Genomic DNA, 24,041 nt, shown 5'->3' with positions numbered 1-24,041 from the left:
ATAAGAAGCATACAGGACAACCTGTAGTTGTCACTGAAGTTGTCGCATTGATCCATCATGAGGCAAATGGGTAGCATGTTGCATATGCCACAGTGAGGAGGAGGGGGTCACACAGTACAAGTCTCCCCCTACAGCACAAACCAACTAGTGTAGGAGCTGGTGTGGACAGTGACTGATGTATAGCTCTACACTGAGCCTTAGAAGCTCCCATTTCAAACCTATTCTATTATTGCACTAAAAGAGGAATGCATTGGGGGTTACAACATTTCATTTATTCATGCTACCATGGAAAGTGTTTGCTGCTATCGAACCAACAAGTTTAATGCAAGGTTGCTTACATACTTAAATGGGTAATTCATAACTCACCTGCAAATACATAAATCCATCATGTATTCAAGAGGAAATGCCCCCCAATAATCTTTGGGTTGAGATTCACCTAAAACAGCACGTTTGAGGTGTGTCACTCACTGCCAGCTGAATCCATCAAGCACACAGCTCAAACCATATCTGCAACCCAATTAAAAAAAACAATTGATACATGGCCACCATCTACTGGCCCATCACTGAACTACAGATAACCCTTCATTGCTACCCTTTGATTTTTGTCTGATTATGTTAAAAGGGCACACCCAGTCCATACGCACTAAAAGCATCCAACATTATGGCTTTAGAGTATATCATCAAAATGTCTACAATGGTTTTACTAATCCCAGTCGCTTCTTTGGGAGCATAGGACATCGACCACTCCTCTCCCTTTGGTATCTGCCTGAAGCTCCCACCTCCAGGTGTTCCTTGGGCGTCCTCTTTACCTTCTCCCTTGGGTTCCAGGATAGAGCTTTACTGGCGATGTCGGAAAGCGGATTTCAGGGGTGTGGATTATCCTTCCACATCTTCTTCTGGATCTTTTCATCCACCAGAAAAATACAGGTCTACCTCAGGCATTGTGAAAATAAGTACAAACAGCAGTCCAGCAGATCAATGACATGCAGAAAATGAGAAATTCAGTAGGGTCTTGTAATTTATTTACATACACACACAAAAAATGGAACCTGATTCCAGGTTAGCGGTTACATGAAATGTTAGCTTCTACCTCCAGTCCCCAAATCCCACCCACTCAGGCCCATATTGCATTAAACAAGACTAAAACTACTTACACAGAACTTATTTGTTTCGATGACTGAAATAAACAGCTCAAAAAAGGTATAAGAAAGTTACAATAAACTTGCATGCACATCAAGGATAAAAAGTAAACATTTGCTTTTTAAAATATAAAAGGAACGATTATAATATTTTGACCTGGGCCTAGAAATAAACTAAAAGTTGAATATATATCTATACATTTATATTTTCAGTCTTTCACTTCTAAAAGACATTCTTAGAAAAACCTGATAGGGCCTGTACTGGAGAACATTGGTATAGGCAGAGAAATGCATTCAACATCATTTGGGGAGTTTTGCAATTAAGTGCAACCTGGTATGAAGGACATTACCACAAAATCAAAGAAATATTTCCACCATAGCTTAAAATAACAATGCATATGACTAAATCTTTAAATGTATCAACTTATTAACAGTAAATGAAATCCAAAATGGCTTAAATGTTATTTTGAACCAATTCCAGAAAAAAACTGACCAGAAATTGAACATTAGGCAAATAGTTCAGACAGACTTCATGAAATAATAAAATGCATTCTTACAGGGTTGGAATATGAGGGATATTCTTAAATGAATACATAACTCTTTGTTCTCTGAGATAAAAGATGAGTTGACTGAGAGAAAAAAAGAACTGAAGACTATAATGAGAGGCGGTGGCATCTAGTCACAATAAAACAAATTACCTGGTGGTAACGACTTACATTCAAATCAATACCCCGCACTTCAGAGAAAACCCCACAGTTCACAATATTGTCCTGCTTTCATTGTTTATGTCATTACTTTGGACAGAGAAAAAGATCAAGGCACTGCTGTTTGGAATAGAGACCCAACAGACAGCAGGTGCACTTTGCAATAGAGTCAAAAGTGAAAGACTTGCTCCTACGCCAGTGTACTTAAAATGTACACAGGTCAGTTATGTACAGTTTTAGCCGTCCCATCATATATAAAGCAGTGATGTACACAATGTCACTGACCTGGTGGAACACAATCATTCAGGGCATCATACACACAGTACATTCATCAGTGAGAATCGTAGATCAAGCAAGAGGCAGGCCAGGAAAGACATGTACAGGAGAGGCCACCATACCTAGTGGTTGTCATGTTGTGAGTAACGAATCAAACTGTTGAGCGAATTATTGTATTGCCATTTCTTCTGACCAAAAGCATCTGTAAATATCTAAATTCTATAAGTTAAAATGTTCTTTCATAACCACTCAGACCAGCTACTAAAATACATTTTAGCTAAAACTTGATATATTGCCGGGTTCAAAAATAAGAGACCATGTCAGTTATGATACAGTAAAAGAATAACAGCAATACCATTCAATTTGGCTGTATATGCTGCTGAAGACGACCAACATGATTGCTCAGAATAATCTGAAATGTGTCACTCGGAGGCAAATGAGGTTCAGTACTTGGGGGAGGCAGGTAGCCTAGTGGTTAGAGCGTTGGGCTAGTAACCGAAAGGTTGCTGGATCCAAACCCCGAGCTGACAATGCAAAAATCAGTTGTTCTGCCCCTGAACAAGGCAGTTAACCCGGTAGGCCATCATTGTAAATAAGAATTTGTTCTTGCCTAGTTAAATAAAACGTTCAATTTAAAACAATAATTACAAAACATTTTTGTAGAAAGTCAAATGATTAGAAGAGTGACAACTCAAAATCCACATAAGGGCCTATTCCAAAAGATAACTATTTTTGTTACAAGGGTGAAAAAAAACTAAGCTGAAAATTTCTTGGTACCCGCTGGGCAAATGATTGCTTATGTAGCAGTGATGGGACAAGGAGGACATGGGGTTCTGCTGCATTTGGGTAACTATGCAACTCCTTCACTTTGTTGATGATGATGGTATTAGGAGAAATGAAAAGACATCTGGCATTCATCCAAGAGTGTATTACAAAATCCTTGTTTTATGTTTGGTCGGTTTTTAACACATCCCCCTTGAAAAGATAGAGGAAACAAAAATAACCCTGTCAAGTAATCTATAATTTCCCATGTTTTTTCCTTTTTCTTTCCACAAAGGTATTTACAAAAAAAACACTTGACATGTTCTGACATAGCATTACATTTAGTTGTTTTTTCCTCATAAAGTGTTATAGGGGGAAACAACTGACTGCATACAACATTTTACTTTAAAAAAGGGTAAAAATTTAAATGAATAGTTCCCAGCAAGTGTTTGGGCTGCGCTTTTCAGTCGGAGTCACTGCTGTCAGAACTGGACCCACTGGAGCTGCTGCTGCCAGAATCTGAAGAACTACTGCTGCCGCTGAGACGGGACGCACCAGTACCAGCACCCTTCTCTGGAAGGAGAGAGAGAGGATCACGCATGAGACATGTGGCCAAACGTATTATATAATACCACCATATTTATGTCAACGATTTTCAAATGCTAAAGAAAAATAACATTTGGTATCATAGTGCATACAAATGTTTTGTTCATGTTCAAAATGGACTTGCACTTTGATTATGATTGATGCACATTGACACTTTTCAAGTTTCTCCATTCCTAGTCACGTCTGTCCAACTCAACAGATATGACAGATTCTATAGATTTGTAACCATAAAGACAGATCAGATTAACTTTCCTGGGCCACAGGATTTTAAAAAATTATTGTCAAAAATGACTAGGTAAAAAATGTGCAAGGGACAGCTTCTCTCCTGGGAGCCGGTTGATGTCCAGGCTGAGCTGGCGCTTCTCGTCGTACGTGCCCCTGCCCTTACTCTATGCTACTCCGGCTGTCCCTTACTCCATGCTACTCCGGCTGTCCCTTACGCCATGCTACTCCGGCTGTCCCTTACGCCATGCTACTCCGGCTGTCCCTTACGCCATGCTACTCCGGCTGTCCCTTACTCCATGCTACTCCAGCTGTCCCTTACTCCATGCTACTCCACCTGTCCCTTACTCCATGCTACTTCACCTGTCCCTTACTCCATGCTACTCCACCTGTCCCTTACTCCATGCTACTCCAGCTGTCCCTTACTCCATGCTACTCCAGCTGTCCCTTACTCTATGCTACTCCAGCTGTCCCTTACTCTATGCTACTCCAGCTGTCCCTTACTCTATGCTACTCCAGCTGTCCCTTACTCTATGCTACTCCAGCTGTCCCTTACTCTATGCTACTCCAGCTGTCCCTTACTCTATGCTACTCCAGCTGTCCCTTACTCTATGCTACTCCAGCTGTCCCTTACTCTATGCTACTCCAGCTGTCCCTTACTCTGTGCTACTCCAGCTGTCCCTTACTCTATGCTACTCCAGCTGTCCCTTACTCTATGCTACCTTTTGGACGTTTTCTTTTTTGTCGGTTTTGTTCTTACTGTTCAGCTGGCCGCTGACATCTTGTAGCCTCTTTTCTAACTGCTTTTTTTCCTGTGCCAGGCCCTCCTGGCTCCCTTGCCCCCAGAGGCCCGCTGCAGGAGACACACAGCGGCACGCTGTGAGCACCATGGCCTTCCTGCCCGAACCCCAGCCGCTGTGGTGATAGCTAGCTAGGTCAAAGCTAAGGCCTAGCGCCTTACGCCTATGGCCTAACACCTACAACTTGGAGGACTACAGACGGCAGCAGGATCAAAGCCCAGGCGAGCATTTATACTCTTGGAATTAAACAAACTTCATCTCACTTTCTAAATATACAGCCACACAAAATGTGATTAGGCAAGGACTATACATGAGTTTCTCCAGGAGTAATTTGTCACATGGTATGACACACTGCCTGACTCCACTACGCTGGGTCCGAGTAGGAGCCGAAATTAGCAATACAGCAACAAACCTGGTTCAGGCCCTGAAACATTTTATATAGGAGGTCCCTGAAATCAGCATAGAGAATCTATGTCCACAATGCCACGGTACTGGCAACAGTACTTGTCTTCAGTTAGGCTACATGTACACAAGGTCAATTGTGCATCATTTTTTGTTATTTTGTTGAGCTAGCACCCATAGACCATAAACCAAAGCTCAGCTAAAAATTCCTTTTTAGGAGTTAAAAGTTGGGGACCACCTGTATATCAAAAACTAGCAGTCAACCGTGAAAAGTGCAACTAGGTAGAGGGAAGAAACATAATCTAGTTATAAAAAAATATATATATATAAAAAAGGGGGAAAACTATCATTTATTCATTCAAGCAAAGGGGAGGAAAAGAGAATAACAGAGGAGGAAAAGAGAATAACAGTAAAGGGAGAAGGTAGGGTTAGAAGATATTTACAGGGTGTAGTAGTAATATCAGGATGAAGGACAAGGAAGCTATCAGTGACGTCCAAAGCACGAGGTCTTAAATTTCAGTACTTACGTTGGGGTTTCCGCTGTTTCTTCTGTAAACAGGACTTGACGTATCGCTCGAGTTCGCGTAGGGTGGAGGGTTTGAGCGTCTCAAAGTCAATCTCGATCTCATCTGGGTTGGAGTCTCGCAGCGAGGGCTCTCGGGACTGGATGATGTGCACAACCCGGCCCAGCTTCTCTCCTGGGAGCCGGTTGATGTCCAGGCTGAGCTGGCGCTTCTCGTCGTACGTCATAGGCAGGGACTCCTCCTCGTCAGACTCGTAGCCCCGGCCCCCCTTCTTTGGTTGCCTGGAAGATCGGAGGCCAGCGCAGCAATGAGTGTCTCATGGTGTCTTTTCATGGTGTTGCTTATTATGAGACTGGGCAGAGCCCTAATACATCAGAGAAAGAAAGTGAGTCCTTACCTGGAGCCAGTCACTGTGCTGTTGGCTTTCCTGGAGGGTTTCTTCTGCTGGCCCTGCTTGGCAGGCTGCCCAGACTTGGCCTTCTTCTCCTCGTCCGTCTTGGTTTTGCTGTGCTTGTTGTCCTTGTCTTTCTTCTTCTTGTCTTTCTCCTTCTTCTCTTTCTTCTTCGGTTTGCTCACAGGGGCCTGAGAGAGCGCGGCAAGCTGTTCGTGGACAGCCTTTAGCTGGGGAGAGGTGGGGTGGAGGAGTTAGTGACCTGCTGTAGGGGTATGCTAGCACTTCAAGCACTGAGGGACTAGAAGAGGGTAGATATAGGGATTCAAGAAAGAATTTCAACAAATCAATGCTACAGCCCAAAAATGTGGAATCCAGACATTAAAACGGAATTAAACAATATTCAAAAATGTATCGAACTAAGAAAGGAAATCAACTAAATGTATTGAAAGTTCATTATAAGACAAGAAAAAAATGCATCAGTGACTAGTGTTACCCTGCAACTTTTTGAAACGGCACATGAAAGCTCCTGTGTGTGTGTGTGTGTGTAGTGCACGCGTCACATCTACACTTTGTGTAGCCGTTAGCGATGACGCTAATGATGGCCTTTCCAGCTCTACCAAAAGTAGGTTCTCAATTAAATGTTAACTACAAAGTAGCCTCTGACTACCTGGCGGAATGATATCATGATTATTTGCATTAATCCAGTGGCCATTTGTTTAGCAAACTCTGCAATCACATGAGCGCTACAGAAATGTTGCTAACCAAACAGTCTCTTGGAGGTGTGCACTTGCATTAAAGAGTAACTACACCTAGAATTCCTCAAACGTGCTCTCCTGATGTGGATTAAGCATTGTTGTGGATTTAGAACATACAACTTTTTTCTATTTAACAAAAAAAGGTATGATTGAGAGTGAAATGTTCTAACAAGGAAGTGGAAAACAAGTTGCATACTCCTCCATTCATTGCTTTCTAAGTTAAATTGGACACAACCAACAGGCAATCAAGAGAATGGAAAAAGGAGTATGTCTAGTTGGTCAGCCAGCAAGCATACCAGGAAGACAAACACATTCACACAACCATACAAACTCATAAACACCTGCTCAAACACACCACATCTGCCACCACCCAGCAAACAGCACTACGCCACCTGTTACTCGCCACCCCCACTATTAACCCTCTACCGCTTGCCCAACTAATGCAAAAATAAAAAGTGAAATATCGGCATCATGATAAACTGATATCAATAAGGAGGTTAGTGGGGAGGGGGCCAGGAAGTGAAGAGCAAATCACCTGAAAACGCTTGGTGCACCCGTTTTTTTCCCCCTGCCCGCTACCATTGGGGCGCTCCAGAGAGATACACTGGTAAGAGAGCCAAAGGGAAATAAGGGGACAAAGATAGAAAACTCCAAAAAAAGAGATCAGATCAAAACCATTTTAAAACACCATGTTATGACAAGAGCTACTGTGTGGTACCATTATGCAAAACTACATTGTGATATGTTTTCAAAAAGAAGGCTTTTGTTTAAGTAGTGCATGCAAGCAATCTGTGCCAGTAGTTGCATGGAAATACACAATTTGAAGCGGTAGAGGGTTACATTTCAGTGCTATCAATGGGGAGATGACGAATCAGTGGAGAAAGCAGAGGTTTGCATGGCTGAAGGGAGGGGGAGGGGTTTGACTGCATGTAAGGTGGCAGCCCCTGCCTCTCGGTCTCAGACAACAGTTTGGATTGGACAAGGTGGCTGTGATGTGAGAAGAGAAGGTGGGAGGAAGGCCATCCCTGAGCCCTTCATGTTAGAGGAGTAGTCGGACGGACCTCGGATCTGAAACCCACCTGTTCCGCACCCACCTGTTCCTGCAGCTCGGCGAGCCGGGAGGCCCGCTCCTCCTCCGAGTCGGAGCAGTCCGAGCTGGAGGAGTCACCGCTGCTCGAGTTGTCACCTTTACTGACCATACCGCCTGCACCGGGGCTCAGCTCCACCGGTTCATCAGGCATCTTAGCAAAACGCATCTCAAACACATCCTGACAGAAAAAGACACGCATGGAATGATGGGGAAAAGGAGAGGGACAGAAACATTAGAGATGAACCAACTGATTTAATTTTACATAGATTTTTCAAATGTGATCCAGAGAAAGGTTTAAAGGTCGACTTTGGGCACAAAAAACGGTCCAACTCCGCCCTCATCTCAATTTTCAAACAGAAATGGAGTGCCTTTGGTGGTTCGTCGATGTGTCATTCTGGTCACACGCACCGCAATCAATGTAGCTAGTTTGTTCGCTAAGATAGCCACTTTAGCTAGCCAGTAATTCCACCTGTATGTGTTGACGTCATTTCACAGGATTTGTTTTTGGACAGAAGCTGTAGAGATCGGTAAGAAATTGCACTTCTGTAGCCAAATATCTTTTTCATCCATTTTCTTGTTTGTAAGCATTAAATGACCTGGTATGATGGTGCATTGATCAGTTATATAGTTTAAAGCCATTATTTCAGATTCCCCCCCCAAAGTGGACCTTTAAAATCCCCAAACCTACCTGGAGTTTTCTGGCCATGGCAACAACCTCGTGATCTGGAGGGTTATACTTGTAACAATTTGAGAACATTATTCGAACATCCGCTGCAAACATCTGTGCATCTGGATACTCCCGGCCATCTATCTTTTTCTGCAAATGAACAGCAAGTGTTATCCAAACAGTGCACGGATGGGCAACAGCACGAGCCAATACTAAGGTAATGGTTAACTGTAAACGTGAATTCTACTACTGTGCATGCTTTGTTCTGTGGTGCGTACTTTGACAGTGCTGAGATCCATGGGGTGCTTTATGATCTCGTGGTAGTCATGAAGCTCCAGAGCCTCAGCGTCTACAGGCTTATAGAAGGGCCAGGCATACGCAGCATGTTTCTTTGACAACATCTCCTTCAGGATACTGTCGCAGTACTTGAGCTGCTCACTCATTCTGCTCCGCTTGCCGCCATGCTGGCCCAACTCCCCTTCCACAAGGTCTTTCTTGGGAGCTTTGATCGGACGGCCTGTGCTCTCCCTTCTGGACATCACTTTACCCTGCTTGCCCTCTGAGACGGGGCTGGGAGATTCGCTCCGGCTGGCTGTGATTGCAGATGTCGTGGGGGTGGTGGTGTCTGCTTTCCTCTTTACCCCTTTCTTCTAGGTGCACAAAAACACACACTCACAGTATTCAAAAGACTAAATATACATGATATATACACGAAGGAAAATGTACAGAGACTTACTTTGACAAGAGGTTGTGAGGGTGAGACGACGGGAATCATGGGAGCATTGGGCGAGCACTGCACAGCTGGGACTTTGGGGGTGATGGTAGACATTGTAGAGGAGCCAATCACAGATGTCGTAGAGCCAGGGAAGGACGGTGGTGACTCACTTCCATCCAGACCACCTGTAGCAGGTGCAATTAGTGGTTATATTATTGGCAATATGTACCAATTTTCTCTACATTTTTCAATACTATATCTAAGGATCTATCCAAAATGATAGGGGTCTATAGTATCAGGATCAGATGAACAGTGGCCTATTACCTGTGCTTTTGCTTTTCTTGGGTTTGGGTGCAGGAGGCAGAAGCTCCACCTCCTCCTGGGGCATCATGGCAACTTTCTGCAGGAAGATCTTCTCCAAGGCCTGTGCCATCAGGACAATGTCATCTGTTGGCTGGTGGGCAAAGTAAAAACAGCAAGTGAGGAACATGAGTGGGAAATGCAAAGAGGAAACTAGAGGTCAATGTAAAAACATGGAGCTTTGGGATTAGCCCTGGGAGAATCTGCAAACATATTAGAGACTATAATATTAAATCCAAAATAAATGGACCCCTAGGAGACACAGTCTGTATTTACTCTCTTGGAGCACTCACCTTGTTATATATGTAACAGTTGGTGAACATGGTGTTGAAGTCCTGCATGCATTCACTGGCACTCCAATAGTAGTTATGCTCCAGTCTCTTTTTGATGGTTCCCATGTCCATAGGTTGCTTTATGATCTTATGGTAATCCTGATACACAGAATAACCAAAATAATCTGTCAGCTGCAAGTCTTCTGCACGGTGAGATACCTATAAGCATAGGCTTTCTGATATTTATAACGCCCATTGTCAATATCTACAGTCTACTCACCGGAAGTCCCAATTTGATGGCATCGACTGGCACGTAGAAGGGCCAGGCGAAGTTATGCTTCCACAACGTCTTGACCATTACATTCTGCATGTACTGTAGTTGGTTGGTTTTCCGACCTGGTTTGGTGGGATTGGTCACCTCCGGGGGTGGGGGGTTGACTCCCTGAAGAGGGGCTGGGGTTGCTGAGGTAACAGCAGACATGCTGGCGATGGGAAGGGGGTGATATTCTAGGAGTCACTGCTACCTCTGCAATGGACAGGGTGGGAGACGGACACTGCGTCCTCAGTGGATTGTGTAGTTCTTTTTGCTCTTTAGTGGCCCAAATGAAACTGCATCTCATTGCAGGGCCTGACCTTTTTAATCTATTAAAAAACAGAACAGGGTGATGAATCCACGACCCAGGTACAAGACCTAAAAAAATAATTGATACCTGGGATGAAATGAAAGGTAGTATTTATGAAAAGAAACTAAAGCCTTTTCTGTATCATCACACAATTATTCCATATATTGTAATGGGCAAATGTCTCCTGACAGACAGCTGGCTGTGTCCCTGGAGAGATGTGTTGCCCTCTCCAGGCTTAACGGACATTGTCTAGACCCCAATCTACAGCCTGCACCTCGGTCTTGGTCTGGCATTACCATTTTCCTTTGACCATAGAGTTGTCTTTTGTACATTGGGTACAGCGATCATGCAACAGTGCACGGAGCAAAGGTACAAGTAAATATGAGCCGTAACACAAAATAATAACTCAAAACAACGTATCTAAATAATCAGCGAGAGAGATGGAGTAGTAATTAATTAACCATCGCAACCACAAATGTCATTCCATACATACCCAAACAAACTGCAAAACTGAGAGACAACAGCACAGCTGATTTAGATACAAGTCTCACGCGGAGTAGTCGGATTGCTGTATAACGTTGTGATAATGCCATTGTACTAAGGATACTTCAATAACGAAAACTCCACAAATATATTCCGTATTTCGTTCAGCAACCTAGTAGAAGCTACTAGTTTTAAAGTTACACCCACAACATATATTTGTTTGTCCATGGAAAATGTATATAGCAGTTAGCTTTGTACTACCTCCCGCGTAAACAATCAAACGAACTAAAAGTTACACCAACCGTAGCTGGCTAGCAAAACATGTGTTTTGTTTTTTTTACACTACCGTAACGTTACGGTATCTTATGGCAAAATATTGCAATTAGGTAACAAAACAAGCTAACTTGCTTAACAAAACCCATCTAACTTTGCAAACTATGCTTGCCATCATGCGTGGAGGAAATGCAAGGGGTGCTTTGAACACTTTTGGAACAATTCGCGCGGACTCTCATTTCCATTCCGTGGTTGCAAGTGCAAACCAGTGTACTGTAGCTAACTCATAAAAATGAACGTATATTGACTAGTGTATAAACCATGACTGGCTCGTAAAACATGTATACACCAAAACCAAATTCTCCACTTTCTCCAAAAAGATGGCGGGCAGATGATATTACCCTTTAGCTTTCGCTAGTTAGCCAACAGCCGACTTCATTTCACCCGACTTTTCAAATAGTTTCAGCGATAGCCTGTATTACTACCACAACTGCGTATGTACCCACAATAAACTCTGGTTCCCTACTCTTATTTGAAACATTTCACGATAATATTGCCACAATAATTCACTTAAGACAAGAATTGACGTTGTGTATTGTTGCATTGCACAGAATGGAGCTTTGTTGAAAAACATTGGCATGCTAGCTGGCTAGCTTAGTTGATATGCTAGCAAGCGTTTCAGCACCAGATTTTTCATAACATTGAAATAGCTCAATTATGAAAGGTGCATTTTTTTCACTAAAGAAACTCCAGTATGGGGAAATATAAATATCTGAATGTATTACTTCCTTGATGACTCCGAGGGGTTTTGCCTTGTACCTGGTAGTCCGAATGGCTCCTGTTTTATTTGAGTGAGGCCGAGCGAGTACAGGAGCAGCATGAAGATGAGGTATACCAGGTCCCATGCGCATGCGCAACGTCGCGCGGTTTGTGATCATTTTACTGGATCTGAAGACTAAGCCCCCCATAACATGCATTATATACCTTATACAAAGTGTATAATGCATATAATACTACTATAAAATTATTTGGAATATACTGACAACTGATACTTTTCTGATTACCCCCCCTTTGAAGTCTGCATTAATAGAGGGCATGGGCTGTATGCAATACAAACATTAAAACGTTATCTTTAGCTGGCAATGGATGACATTAATGGATGATTTTAACATTTATTATGGATATTTCACAACTCGGTTTAACTTTATATTGACCTGTTAACATTCAAGGAAAACAGAGGGATGAGTACCTGGGTTGAGTGCCCTATGTCTGCTGTGTTTTATAGAGCCTCCTCTCAGGGCTTGGCGTCTCAGGCTCTACACTGCTACCTGGCAGTGCCGGTCTTACCAGGAGACTTGGGTGAAGGTCAATGTCCACACAACAAACCTTGTAGCAGTGTCCTGTCCTCCAGCCAGGTATCAACTCTGTTGTTCTCTTTGTAGGCCCACAGCATGGTCCCCCTTGGAATAGGAATCTTTAAGGACACCCAAGCCTAATAACCCCCTGATCTGTCTGACTGTCTCATTCCTGTCTCTGCTCTACCCATAGGGCTCTACCTGTGTCCACCTGACTGTCTCACCTGTGCCCTTTTCCTAGCTGCCCTCCACTGGATTTAATTTTTTATTTTACCATTATTTAACTAGGCAAGTCAGTTAAGAACTAATTCTTATTTACAATGACGGCCTACACCGGCCAAACCCAGATGATGCTGGGCCAATTGTACGCTGCCCTATGGGATTGTGGTTGTGATACAGCCTGGATTTGAACCAGGGTGTCTGTAGTGACGCATCTAGCACTGAGATGCAGTGTCTTAGACCGCTGCATCCTCTGGAGCCCTAAAATCTGGATCTGCACATAATAACTATGTGGTTAAGTTTTTAATAAATAGTCATACTCAACTTCATATTGATGCGTCTTGATCTGTGTAACTAGGTTAATCTCAGTCCAAAAGTTGCCAAACATAACTCCAATCTCGCTCCAATCAGAACCCTCAAAGCGTCCCTCCCCGCTTTCCGTATGCATTGTGTCAAAGATTATGGATATACTGACAAGATACATGTCTCTCTGCCATAACAATGGGACTCGTTGTCCACAAAGCGTCACGGCGGGTTGTCTAGCTCCCGCCTATCCTTTCTTTGGATTGGTCGAGACACATTATTATTGTAAAACTTTTGAATATTCGATGAGGGTTGTTGACATCAACCGGCTCTATTCAATGGAGAAATATGCTATGCTACTAGCCTCATGTCCTGAATATATCCTATTCGAGACTCAAGACACTGATATCGCCTATTTATTGCCTTACCTCCGGTATCCTACCTCATTTGCACACACTGTATATATACTTTTTTTCCTACTGTATTATCTATCGACTGTATGTTTGTTAATTCCATGTGTAACTATCTCTCTGTGTTGTTGTTTGTGCTGCACTGCTTTGCTTTATCTTGGCCAGGTCGCAGTTGTAAATGAGAACTTGTTCTCAACTGGCCTACCTGGTTAAATAAAGGTGAAATAAAAAATAAAATAAAACATATATAAAGTGTTTTTTCTTATAGTTGACGGGATTTCACATGTCTTACTCATATCAGTACACTCATAACAACTTAAGCATTACGAAACTTCTATTCGATCAAATAAACCTCACGTAGAAAATAAGTCATACATGTTTTGTTGACCAAATGTGACACTCACTGACCTCCAAACAAAAATTCCTTGCTTGGTGGGCGAAACAACGAAAAAACGTCACCTGCTGGAGGGAGTTGAGCTCTTCCCTCCCTCTCTGACTGTGCGCTCTTGAAGAATCACACATGCGCAATGGGCGTCTTCACTACCACATTCCTCGCTTGAGCTCTGGCAAAACTAAAACGAACTGGCCCTTGATTTATTTTCCCTTGCTCAGTTAGGGAGAAAATATATTCAACCGTATTTATAGGCTAAATATATTCGTGCAGTTGATCAGATTTGTGCCTAAATGAAAATAGTTGGCCGAGCAATTACAGTTTAACATCGGGCCTTACCGTGAGTATCCCTGATTGTTTTGTTTGAATGGAGTAGCTAACGTTAGTTAGCAGAGTTTACATTGCATATGCAAAAACGCACATTTACTAGCTAGGCAAATTAACTAGTTTATCTTTCGAAGGGTAAGATTCATACAATACCTGGATTAAAACCATTATCACCAACAAGACATACGAGTGTTCGCAAACAACATTAGCTAGCTAGCTAGAAAGACAGGCCCTGCGTCTGTCCATAGTGGAGCTATTGAACGTTAGCTTCCACAACTGCGGTTAATGTTAGGCTAGCTTGCTAACTCATGGTCATTTGTTTACTTGCAATGGCAGTTAGCTAGCTAGCTTGCTAGCATAGAACTAGCTTATTTCACCATGCAAGCTAGCTAACTACTTAGCTAAGCTACACGGTGCCAGCCATGACTGGGTAGGAAGCTAGCTAGTTTATGTGGTGGTAATTTACATTACTAACATAACTGTACCTAGGTTTCAATATCATATCCAATATTGTAATCTTCATCTACAGGCTAACGTTAACCTAGCTGTCAGGGTAGCAACTTACATTGGTCTTGTGTTGGACCTATACAATTTCCTATCGCTGCATTTCACTTCACATTATCTTCATCTTAACATAATATATTAACATTGCTTTCTAATTGCATTCCTCATTTGTAGACTGGTTGTCCAGCGTGCTTTCACTAACTGATCCCCCTGCCCCCTCAGCTCCATCACTATCGCCATGGCAACAGAGGAGAAGAAACCAGAAACGGAGGCCACTAAAACATCATCTGCATCTGCCAGCCAGAGCAAGGTATGGGTTCAAGCTAGACCTAATACGACTGATGTTTCTATGGGTCCAAGCAGCGAAGCCTGGTGAAAATCTTGTATTTGGGGTTGATTATTCTTCTTTTCCCCCTGTCAATTTTGTGATAAAAAGCTAATTCCCTTGAGATGGTAAGGCCTAGGAGGTTACAACCTTGCATGATGGTTAAGGTCCAAGGGCCACACCCTCTCATTCAATGCCATGCCAGCTGATCCTTCTCTAAGCCCACCCCCCTTGGTTACTGTTGCAACCTCAGACATTATCCCTGGAAGCCCAATTCCCCATTTAACCATTGGTGAGATCTCCTCACAATGATCTCAAACTGTTTTTCTAATACACAATGAAATTCAACACAGATGACCCCTTGCTAATCAGTAAAATCTTGGGTGTGTTGTGGTGGACTGTCATTACAATTGCTTCACAGGAATCTGGTAAAATCATGTTTTTAGTGTAGCTAGTCTCTGAATTCACTGTCAGCATGCAGTCAACCGCTTTTGGAGATAACTAATGTTTGTGCTCTCAAATCGTATCCTGATGTCTTCTAGTTGTATTCATAACATTGCTATATTAGCAAACATACATCTTTAGAAAACAAGTGATTAAGTGGCTAGCTAGCGTTAGCAACTTTTGGTGGTCAATGAGACCGAGAGCTAGCTAACCGGCTGATCTAACAAACAATGTAACAAAAGTTTTATTTCAGATTAGAAAAATACTCCCAACAGGCTCTGCATTTCAAGAATCACAGTAGCAAGTACTCTTGGTGCACTGTTAAATTATTTAGCCAATTAAACATAACAATTATTAAAAAAAAACTCAATGTAGCCTTCACTGACTCATGCGATTTAAACGTGAGCCTGTCCTAGGTGTTGGACTCAACAATAGTTGCTATCTATTGGAGCCCTGTTATTGGTTACCCAATATTATTGGGCGAGGCTTAGCGAAGAGTCAATTTGCCACATGGTGGAGCTATAACAAACGATTGAGAATGCAAACTTTGAAAGCTCAGATCCCTCACCTTGCTTGAAATAGACTCCTGAAATTCAGTACATTGGTCCCTCTCCTCACAAGGAACAAATTTGCCTCAATGGCCCATAAGGTCCGTCATGATGGATATTCCGCCATTTTGTGTTTGTATTTATTAGGGATTCCTTAATAAACTGTCATTTAGAATTTTGAACTTAAAGCGATACTAGCACCGAATGATCGATCTGCACAAAAGTTGATACATTGCGTCTATGGACCAGTGGAGGTGTCATAATACCCATTAAATCTAGCGATCAAACAGGGAAATGGTTCCAATCGTTTTTCTACCATTCCTTTTTCCCATAGGGGATTTAAAAAACACTTAAAATAAGGACTGTTTCGTGTAGGCTTACCCTGGCATGCTGTTTTGATAACCATATAAATCTCTCTCGGACATGGTGACTTTCATCAATATATTTGGCCCTGTTTACTCTGAATCGAAAATGCTAATTAAAATCAAAGTAGACATCATGCAAAACTACAAATCCCTGCAAGCTCCTGCATGTCATCTCTAGCTGACACCTTTGCTAACAGGTATTGTCAATTTAAAACTATTCATTACTACATTTGGCTAACATATGATAGTTAATCCCAAGATTCTTACCTTTGCCTTGATTTGGTAGTCTCGTCCAGATCATGGCATTTATAGTTCTTTATGATATCCACATTAACAGCTAATTAGCATTTCATTTTTGGGGAGTAAATACAGGGGAATATATTGATAAAGTCACCTTGTCCGAGAGAGATTTACACAGTTATGAAAACGTCATGCCAGGGTAATCCTACACGAAACACAGCCCATATTTTAATTGTATATAAAATCTCCAATGGGGAAAAATTAATGGTGTTAAAACAATTGGAAGCATTTCGCTCTTTGACCGCTTGGTTTTATGGGTATTATGACTCATACAGTGGTACTCTATGCGGTGGGGCCAAAGCTTGAACCCTGGCATTGCTGCTTGCAACTATATTTTACATTGGAGATGTACAGATAGGCTACTACCCCATTGGTTCGTTGTGGCCTGTGTTGATTAACAGCCTGTCACTTGATACTTGAAAATATATAATAGCCAAATATATATGTTGTCCTGTGTCTCTGCTATTTTCATTGTGTCAAATCCTTTTTTTAATGAAAAATTGCCTTAAATGCATCTACAGATATTAACGGAATTGCTTTCCGGTTCCAATGTGTTTTTGTTTGTTTTCTTCCCCTATTTAGTCAGCACCAGTCAAGCCTAACTACACCCTGAAATTCACATTAGCCGGCCACACAAAAGCAGTTTCGTCTGTCAAGTTCAGTCCCAGTGGAGAGTGGCTTGCCAGTTCATGTAAGTTTATGATGAGTGCTTTAGGTGGTCTTACAACGGTAGGTCTACTGAATATTACTATTAGGCCGATAGGTGCATGCACAAGTTGTTACAATAAAATGTCATTAAAGATGCGATCCATAGCAGTGAAACTGCCACGTCCGTTTGCAATATTAAAACAAAGACGTTACGTCAAGCACCGAACATCATTGCACATTATTGCAAGCGTGACAGAACAGCAGAGAATGTACTACGATGCATTTTTTACTACCATGCTGTATTCACATTTACTCAAAACAATAACAAATGCGCCTGGGGCAGCCAGTGGTGCTATTTCTCCAGTCGCAGATCTCTGCTTTAAATACAATGTATTTTCAATGTACATTATCTGATAATCTTGCATGATAACACTATATTTCAGTTGAAAAGGCTAAAGTACCCTGCCTTGAAATATATGTTTTACAGCTGCTGACAAACTGATCAAAATTTGGGGAGCTTACGATGGAAAGTTTGAGAAAACAATATCGGGACACAAACTTGTGAGTTCAAGTTTCCATTATACTATTTGTAGTGATTATGTACAGTGCCTTGAAAGTATTCTCTATTTTTTTCACTGCTGTGAGTGCTTTTAGTGTGACTAACCAAGTTGATCTTTCACTTCTCATCTGCAGGGTATCTCGGATGTCGCCTGGTCCTCAGATTCCAACCTACTTGTTTCAGCATCTGATGACAAGACTCTAAAGATCTGGGACGTCAGCTCGGTAAGAGAGGCAGGACGGGTAGTTTTTTTCTCAGAAATATAGTACTAGAAGTATATCACTTTATTGTCCCACAATTGAAAATTGGTTTGCGGCAGATTAACACTGGAAGCGCAGAGAGCGTTATTTTGGTGTCGTATTTATTTACATTTGTAATTTCTCTTTCTAAAGTAATCTCTACCCGGAATGGAGCTTACCAAAAAGCCGGTCAGACGTTTTCCATTTATATTACCTACTGGAAAGAGCATATTCTAAGGCAGGGGTCTCCAACCTTTTCTAGCATGGGAGCTCTTTTACACTTTGAAACATGTTGCAAGCTGCTCAATTCTTTTCCTGGCTCTCAAATAGACACGTTTTCTGTATCATTTTTAAAAATGTTTTTCACTCTCAATTACAATTATTTATATAGAAACAATAGAAATGGGATGTTCTGAGTCCATATCGATGCTTAAATCACATCAGAAGACCGTTTTTGATGTCTGAAAAAAAAAGAGAAAATTAAGTGTGAGAGGATTGTGCTGGTCATGTGATGTTTTTGCTGCTGCATATGTCATGACAGACCAAAAGCCCATCAGATTGATAAAAATGATATAATTATTCCAGGTAAGCCTACTTTTCTGTTAACATTTAATAGAGAAGGTTTTGGAGAAAGTCTTTGTCTACCCAGAAGACAGTTATCATTATCGCTTACTGCTACATAAAGTAAATGATAAACAGCAATATTGATGGAAATGAATTGGCAGGTATTAAAGGCACTGTATATGAAATCCATTAGAATGTTAGATTGTTGATGTAAAATGATAGGTCATTAGCTCAGAACGGGATGGTTCGAGGCCTGGCTTAATTATTTAAAAATATGTATATATATACAGTGGGGAGAACAAGTATTTGATACACTGCCGATTTTGCAGGTTTTCCTACTTACAAAGCATGTAGATGTCAGATGAACTCATGGATACCATTTGTATGTCTCTGCGTCCAGTATGAGGGAAGTTAGAGGTGGTTTCGCAAGTTAGAATGACTGGAAGTCTCTCCCGGAACAGCTAGCATGTCATTGCTCTAACAGCTTCCTCTGCAAATACATCATAATCGCTGATTCGGGGCCCTCTATGCCGTGGATGCTCGATCAACCATAATGAGCTCAAACTGTGAACATGTTTAATTTAAACCCAATCCCTTCCTTATTGCAGGGTAAATGCTTGAAGACGTTGAAAGGCCACAGCAACTATGTCTTCTGCTGCAACTTCAACCCCCAGTCTAATCTCATCGTGTCTGGATCGGTGAGTCCTACCTACTAATACACTAATGCAGAATTCCTATTGTATATGTTTACATAGAAAATGTTATTGCTAACCCTGATTTCCATCAAGGAGTTATGAATATTTGTTGCATAGTTGTGTGCTAACATGAATGGTTCTCTTCTAGTTTGACGAGAGCGTGCGGATATGGGATGTAAAAACTGGAAAATGCTTGAAGACCTTGCCGGCCCACTCCGACCCCGTCTCTGCTGTAAGTACTGCACCCATCTGTGCATGGGGACACCTTATATGAATCTTATAAACATTCAACTTCATATAATAGTTTTTCTGCTTATGAGCATGTAGTAGTTGATTATCACACCCTCTGGTAAGTGTGAATAGATCTCTGATCTATATTGCTGTACAGGTCCATTTCAACAGAGATGGCTCACTGATTGTGTCCAGCAGCTACGATGGCCTCTGGTGAGGGAAATGAACACTTTTTCTCCTGTTTTGTTGAATGTACTTGGCAAAGATATTGACTCACAAAATGCCTGTAAGAGTAACTTGATGACCTGAGAGAACATCTGAGTTTATATGATGGCCAATGTAACATAAATATGAGGAATGTTATGAGGAGTATTATTTGAATGTATTAAATCATTATATCATTTGTGATATTGGTGGAGAAATGTATGAAACTGAAAATGTTTATCTCTTGTCTGTCCATAGCCGGATCTGGGACACCGCATCAGGACAGTGTCTGAAAACACTAATTGGTAAGCTTCACCAGACAGAATTGTCTCATCTGTGTCATATAGGAAATATCACATTTTGTAGTATTTTTCTGGGAGTAAATTCTTAATTTTTCTGTCTTGTGCAGATGATGACAACCCCCCCGTGTCATTTGTGAAGTTCTCACCAAACGGCAAATACATTCTGGCTGCCACATTGGACAAGTGAGTATTAGACTGTAGAGCACTGTCACTTTCCCTCAAATGTAGTAGGCTGTGACATGTCCAGTACCACAGTCTTGTCATGCAGTATTGCACCAGTAGGGGGACCTATTACACTGTCCAGTACCACTAGACCAAGGAGTTTAATTTCAATGGGAAGGAACGCTCAAGCAAATCTATAAAGAAAGGCTTCTTCATCACTCATAGATGCAAATTAATTATTCACTATTGTTTATTTTGGGATTCTGTCTTCTAACAGTGGTTTGTTTTTCAGCACCCTGAAGCTTTGGGACTACAGCAAAGGAAAGGTAAGATACACTACATGGACAAAAGTATGTGGACACCCGCTTGTCGAACTTCTCATCCCAAAATAATTGTCATTAATATGGAGTTGCCCCTCCCCTCTTTGCTGATATAACAGCCTCCACTCTTCTGGAAGTCTTTCTACTAGATGTTGGTACATTGCTGCGGGGACTTGCTTCCATTTAGCTACGGGCATTAGTGAGGTCGGGCACTGATGTTGGGCGTCGAGGCCTGGCTCGCAGTCGAGGTTCAAATTCATCCCAATGTTGTTCGATGGAGTTGAGGTCTCTGTGCAGGCCAGTCAAGATCCTCTGGACCTTGCATTGTGCATGGGGGCATTGTCATGCTGAAACAGGAAAGGTCCTTCCCCAAACTGTTGCCACCTAGTTGGAAGAACAGAATTGTCTAGAATGTCATTGCTGTAGCGTTAAGATTTTCCTTCACTGGAACTAAGGGGCCTCGCCCAAACCATGAAAAAGAGCCCCAGACCATTATCTCTTCCACCAAACTTTACAGTTGGGTCTGCGTTGGGGCAGGTAGCGTTCTTCTGGCATCCGTCAAACCCAAATTTGTCCGTCGGACTGACAGATGGTGACGCATGATTCATCACTCCAGAGAACGCATTTCCACTGCTCTAGAGTCCAATGGCGGCGAGCTTTACACCACTCCAGCCGACGCTTGGCATTGCACATGGTAAACTTAGGCTTGTGTGCGGCTGCTTTGCCATGGAAACCCATTTAATGAAGCTCCCAACAAACAGTTATTGTGCTGACATTGCTTCCAGAGGAAGTTTGGAACTCTGCAGTTTGAAACTCTGTAGTGAGTGTTGCAACCGAGGACAGACAATATTTACGCCCTTCAGCACTCGGCGGTCCTGTTCTGTGAGCTTGTCTGGCCTACCAGTTCGCGGCTGAGCTGCTGTTGCTCCTAGATGTTTCCACTTCACAATAACAGTACTTGCATTTGACCGGGGCAGCTCTAGCAGAGCAGAAATTTGCTGAACTGACTTGTTGAAAAGGTGCCAACCTATTACCTGTCAGCAACAGGTGTGGCCGAAATGGCTAAATCCACTCATTTGAAAAGTTGTCCACATCCTTTTGTGTATATATAGTGTATGTCAGATGTCTCACTCTTGTTGCAATTTGATCCAAACATAGGAATACTCTTGATTGAAATGTTTCAATTCTCTACATGTTCTTTTCAATAAGTTTTCCACTCTCATTCCAGTGCTTGAAAACATACACCGGCCACAAAAACGAGAAGTACTGCATATTTGCTAATTTCTCTGTCACAGGTGGAAAGGTAAACCCATCCCTTCTTGCATGCATGTTTAGAAATAGATTTTCAAGAAGATGACTTGTATGCTTTTACCCATAGCTTCTTCTGAAGTGTCCTTCTCTTCCTTATGCTCTGCATCCCACAGTGGATTGTCTCTGGCTCTGAGGACAACATGGTGTACATCTGGAACCTGCAGACCAAGGAGATCGTACAGAAACTACAGGGTCATACAGGTAGAGGAGAGTCATGGCAAGAGCTTGATGAAACGGATTACTTTTACTTTGTGGTGAAATACATGGTGGCAATCTCACTGTTTGAACACACTGTTGCTCACAGTATCTTTGTTTAATTCTGCTTTTCTCTTTTCCCTCCCATCCTCTGTGTCTAGATGTAGTGATTTCTACTGCCTGCCACCCCACAGAGAACATCATAGCGTCTGCGGCGCTAGAAAACGACAAAACTATCAAACTGTGGAGGAGCGACTGTTAAGCCTCTGCATCCTGGGCATGCTTATTTTATTTTCATTTTTTTAAAACTTTTCATTTGAGGAAGAGAGGACTTTCTGCTGAGAAACCTGGGCCCGAATGCATTGAGGACTGAGCCTCAACTGGAAGAACAAAATGAATGCAAGTTCAGAACATCACCCCCTTCCTCCAGAACCAGAGCAAACCCCAACCAAACCACCACAACACTCTACTTGGTCTTGCTTGTGCCCTTACATGCTCTACCATCTCTGCCTTACTGTTACGGTGAGCTGGATGTTTGTGTTTCAATTGAAATACGAGAATCAACTTTTGTCCTTCATGAGGAAAGTAGTCATATGGTTTCTCATGATTTAATCTCTGTAGGTGTCTTAGTATTGATACACGTTTTGATCTTATATTTTACCTATCAAGCCAGATTGCATTGGCCTCAAGTAAGTACTCCTATCCCCCATGTCAGGTTTTTTCCCTTCAGAGTAATGGACTGTTTCACTGGTGTCTGAAATCTCACTTTGACCAACTAAATCTCATTAGAATATAGTAGATTAGTAGCCAGGACCCAGATTGGTCTGTGCTGTCTTGCCAAACATGGAGTTGACATGATAGCACAGATGGCTCTAAAACCAGGCTGAAAGATAAGTGGTAACTGTCATATTTCCAATATTGGTAATTAAACGGTCAGTACCAAGAGGCTTTGAAACAAAAAGTCTCATGCATGGCAGCACCTGAGATTGGTTTTATGTTCTATTTATTATAAAGGAATCTGTTCAAAGCTCGAAAGGTGTTGAAGAGGGTTAAAAGGTTTTCTGTCCTCATCAGGGGGATTTCCATAACCATTTTGGGAGTTTTCCTCCAGAGGCATATAATCTATTTCAAGGAGTTAGTGTTGACAGCATTTTCCTCAACCACTTCTCTCTCTACAAGGCACTCAACTGACAGTTTCTCTAGTTTGATATCGACACTATGCTCTGAAACAGCAAGCACTGCCTTGTTTTGAACTCACTTCTCCATTTTACAAGATGTATTCTGATTCTGTACATTAGTGTTGGAGCTCAACTGATGCTTTTTAGAGTTCTCATTGGATGTAAATGGGACCGTGACAAGTCAGTGAGATGGTTGGTGGGTTGTGAAGTATATCGACAAGAGCCTACATTGAAGGTGCACTTACCTGTACTGCCAGTGCATTTACTGGTTTCAAGTCAATCCTGCTATACTCAAGAAGGTTATAATTCAAAGTAATGTTTGTGAAGAAAGAAATTAAAGCTAAAGAGGCTGTTTTTCATTTGAATTATTATTTTAGAATATTTAATTTGGAGATGCTTCCAGTCCATTGTCGTTCAGTTGGTACTAACTCCGTGTCTGGCTAACATTACATTTAACACAACTTGGTGGTGATTTCATAGCAGTGACCAAATACCTGTTTATTTTGTGCTCTCCATTCTGTACATACTGTATTACTACAACATATGTATTGTTTGTTAGACAATACTTTAGCTGTCTTTCTGTATCGTTCTCTTTATCTTTGTCTTAACAGCTAGTAGTTCATTCCCCAAATGCTCATTTTTCCTGCTCTCTCCTGTTTTCTGGATTATCTTATCACTGCAGTGGTATCAAGGGCTGCATGAAATTCTGTATATGCGTTTAGTCAATCTGGATTTTGTGAATATGTATTTGCATTTGACAGCTATAACTTGTGACTTAATAAAGAGCATTTTTTTTTAAAGATGTACAAAATGTGGTTGTCCGTGGCACTTTCTCAACAAAGTCCCTGTAACCTTTTGACTGAGGACAGTAAATG

General features: G+C 41.9%; 2 protein-coding genes across 20 annotated transcripts; one reads left to right on the top strand and one right to left on the bottom strand.

The window, feature by feature from the left end:
- Positions 1 to 1,000: 1,000 nt before the first annotated feature.
- LOC139388694 (bromodomain-containing protein 3-like) lies at positions 1,001 to 12,522 on the bottom strand. 18 transcript variants are annotated; one of them, XM_071135530.1, is made up of 12 exons: positions 12,317 to 12,522; positions 9,969 to 10,214; positions 9,710 to 9,847; positions 9,381 to 9,510; positions 9,078 to 9,241; positions 8,620 to 8,991; positions 8,363 to 8,491; positions 7,664 to 7,852; positions 7,120 to 7,188; positions 5,833 to 6,056; positions 5,439 to 5,716; positions 1,001 to 3,454 (listed from the first exon to the last, which is right to left on the bottom strand). In XM_071135530.1, exons 2-12 carry the CDS (start codon positions 10,167 to 10,169, stop codon positions 3,345 to 3,347), a joined length of 2,004 nt encoding a protein of 667 aa, XP_070991631.1. In that variant the 5' UTR covers positions 10,170 to 10,214; positions 12,317 to 12,522; the 3' UTR covers positions 1,001 to 3,344. The 18 variants fall into 18 exon arrangements, with proteins under 18 accessions (XP_070991631.1, XP_070991628.1, XP_070991634.1 ...); XM_071135527.1 differs by having other exon boundaries at positions 9,969 to 10,330; positions 12,317 to 12,497; XM_071135533.1 differs by lacking the exon at positions 12,317 to 12,522 and adding an exon at positions 11,887 to 11,983 and having other exon boundaries at positions 8,620 to 8,988.
- Positions 12,523 to 13,854: 1,332 nt separating this feature from the next.
- LOC139388693 (WD repeat-containing protein 5) lies at positions 13,855 to 23,977 on the top strand. Of its 2 annotated transcripts, XM_071135522.1 has the most exons (14): positions 13,855 to 14,085; positions 14,799 to 14,886; positions 17,141 to 17,249; positions 17,694 to 17,767; positions 17,900 to 17,989; positions 19,177 to 19,266; positions 19,412 to 19,495; positions 19,652 to 19,707; positions 19,957 to 20,003; positions 20,108 to 20,183; positions 20,455 to 20,488; positions 21,711 to 21,785; positions 21,907 to 21,994; positions 22,150 to 23,977. In XM_071135522.1, the coding sequence occupies exons 2-14, from the start codon at positions 14,815 to 14,817 to the stop codon at positions 22,248 to 22,250; spliced, it is 996 nt and encodes a 331-aa protein (XP_070991623.1). In that variant the 5' UTR covers positions 13,855 to 14,085; positions 14,799 to 14,814; the 3' UTR covers positions 22,251 to 23,977. The 2 variants fall into 2 exon arrangements, with proteins under 2 accessions (XP_070991623.1, XP_070991624.1); XM_071135523.1 differs by lacking the exon at positions 21,711 to 21,785 and having other exon boundaries at positions 13,870 to 14,085.
- Positions 23,978 to 24,041: the final 64 nt, after the last annotated feature.

This window comes from Oncorhynchus clarkii, chromosome 29, assembly GCF_045791955.1.
Source record: "Oncorhynchus clarkii lewisi isolate Uvic-CL-2024 chromosome 29, UVic_Ocla_1.0, whole genome shotgun sequence".
NCBI lineage: Eukaryota > Metazoa > Chordata > Actinopteri > Salmoniformes > Salmonidae > Oncorhynchus > Oncorhynchus clarkii.
This window is presented reverse-complemented; position numbering and strand designations above follow the sequence as displayed.